The following is a 542-nucleotide window of genomic DNA, read 5'->3' as shown; positions in this document are numbered from 1 at the left end:
TTTCCTCCTTCACCTTCACCCCTTTCCTCCCGCCCTTAAAACAACTGCCAAACTCCGTGAAATACCCTTCAATAAACAAAAGAAAAAAACATACAACCCTTTCAAAACCCCTGTAAAAAAAAATCAAAACCTCTGTAAAAAAAGAAAAAAAAATCGAAACCCACTTCACCACTTCATAACCCCTTCGAAAACTCACCATAGAACCCCTTCTTCGGGTGCTGCCTGACCTTGAGCCCTTGCTTCTTCTTGCTGGGGTTGAGGAGGTCCCGCACAACCTCATTGTAGATCTCCAGCATGCTGAACCGAACCTCAAATTCCTTGGTTCCCTTCTGCTCGCTGATGCCGCTAAACAATTTCTCGCAGAACATGGGGACGACGCCTGTGGGTGGGGGTGGGGGGGGGGATGAGGGGTAATTTAGGGGTATTTATATGGGTGTGAGGGGGTGGGAGGGTGGTAGGGTGGGGATGTTGTGTGTGTGGGGTGGTGTGGAGGGTTGTGTGTGTGGGGGGGGTTGTGGGGGGGTTCTGAGTGTGGGGGGTTT

The 542-nt window shown here is 50.6% G+C and overlaps 1 protein-coding gene across 1 annotated transcript in view; it reads right to left on the bottom strand.

Moving 5' to 3' along the window:
- Nucleotides 1-542, bottom strand: part of LOC119589303 (kinesin-like protein KIF28P) — a 24,501-nt gene that overhangs the window by 23,049 nt on the left and 910 nt on the right. Inside the window, 1 exon segment of the mRNA XM_037937926.1 lies at nucleotides 197-379. Within this exon segment, the coding sequence (XP_037793854.1) occupies nucleotides 197-379 (183 nt within the window).

The sequence above is a fragment of the Penaeus monodon genome, chromosome 25, assembly GCF_015228065.2.
Source record: "Penaeus monodon isolate SGIC_2016 chromosome 25, NSTDA_Pmon_1, whole genome shotgun sequence".
In the NCBI taxonomy this organism is placed as follows: Eukaryota; Metazoa; Arthropoda; class Malacostraca; order Decapoda; family Penaeidae; genus Penaeus; species Penaeus monodon.
The sequence above is the reverse complement of the archived record's forward strand: the minus strand, read 5'-3'. Positions and strand labels throughout refer to the sequence as shown.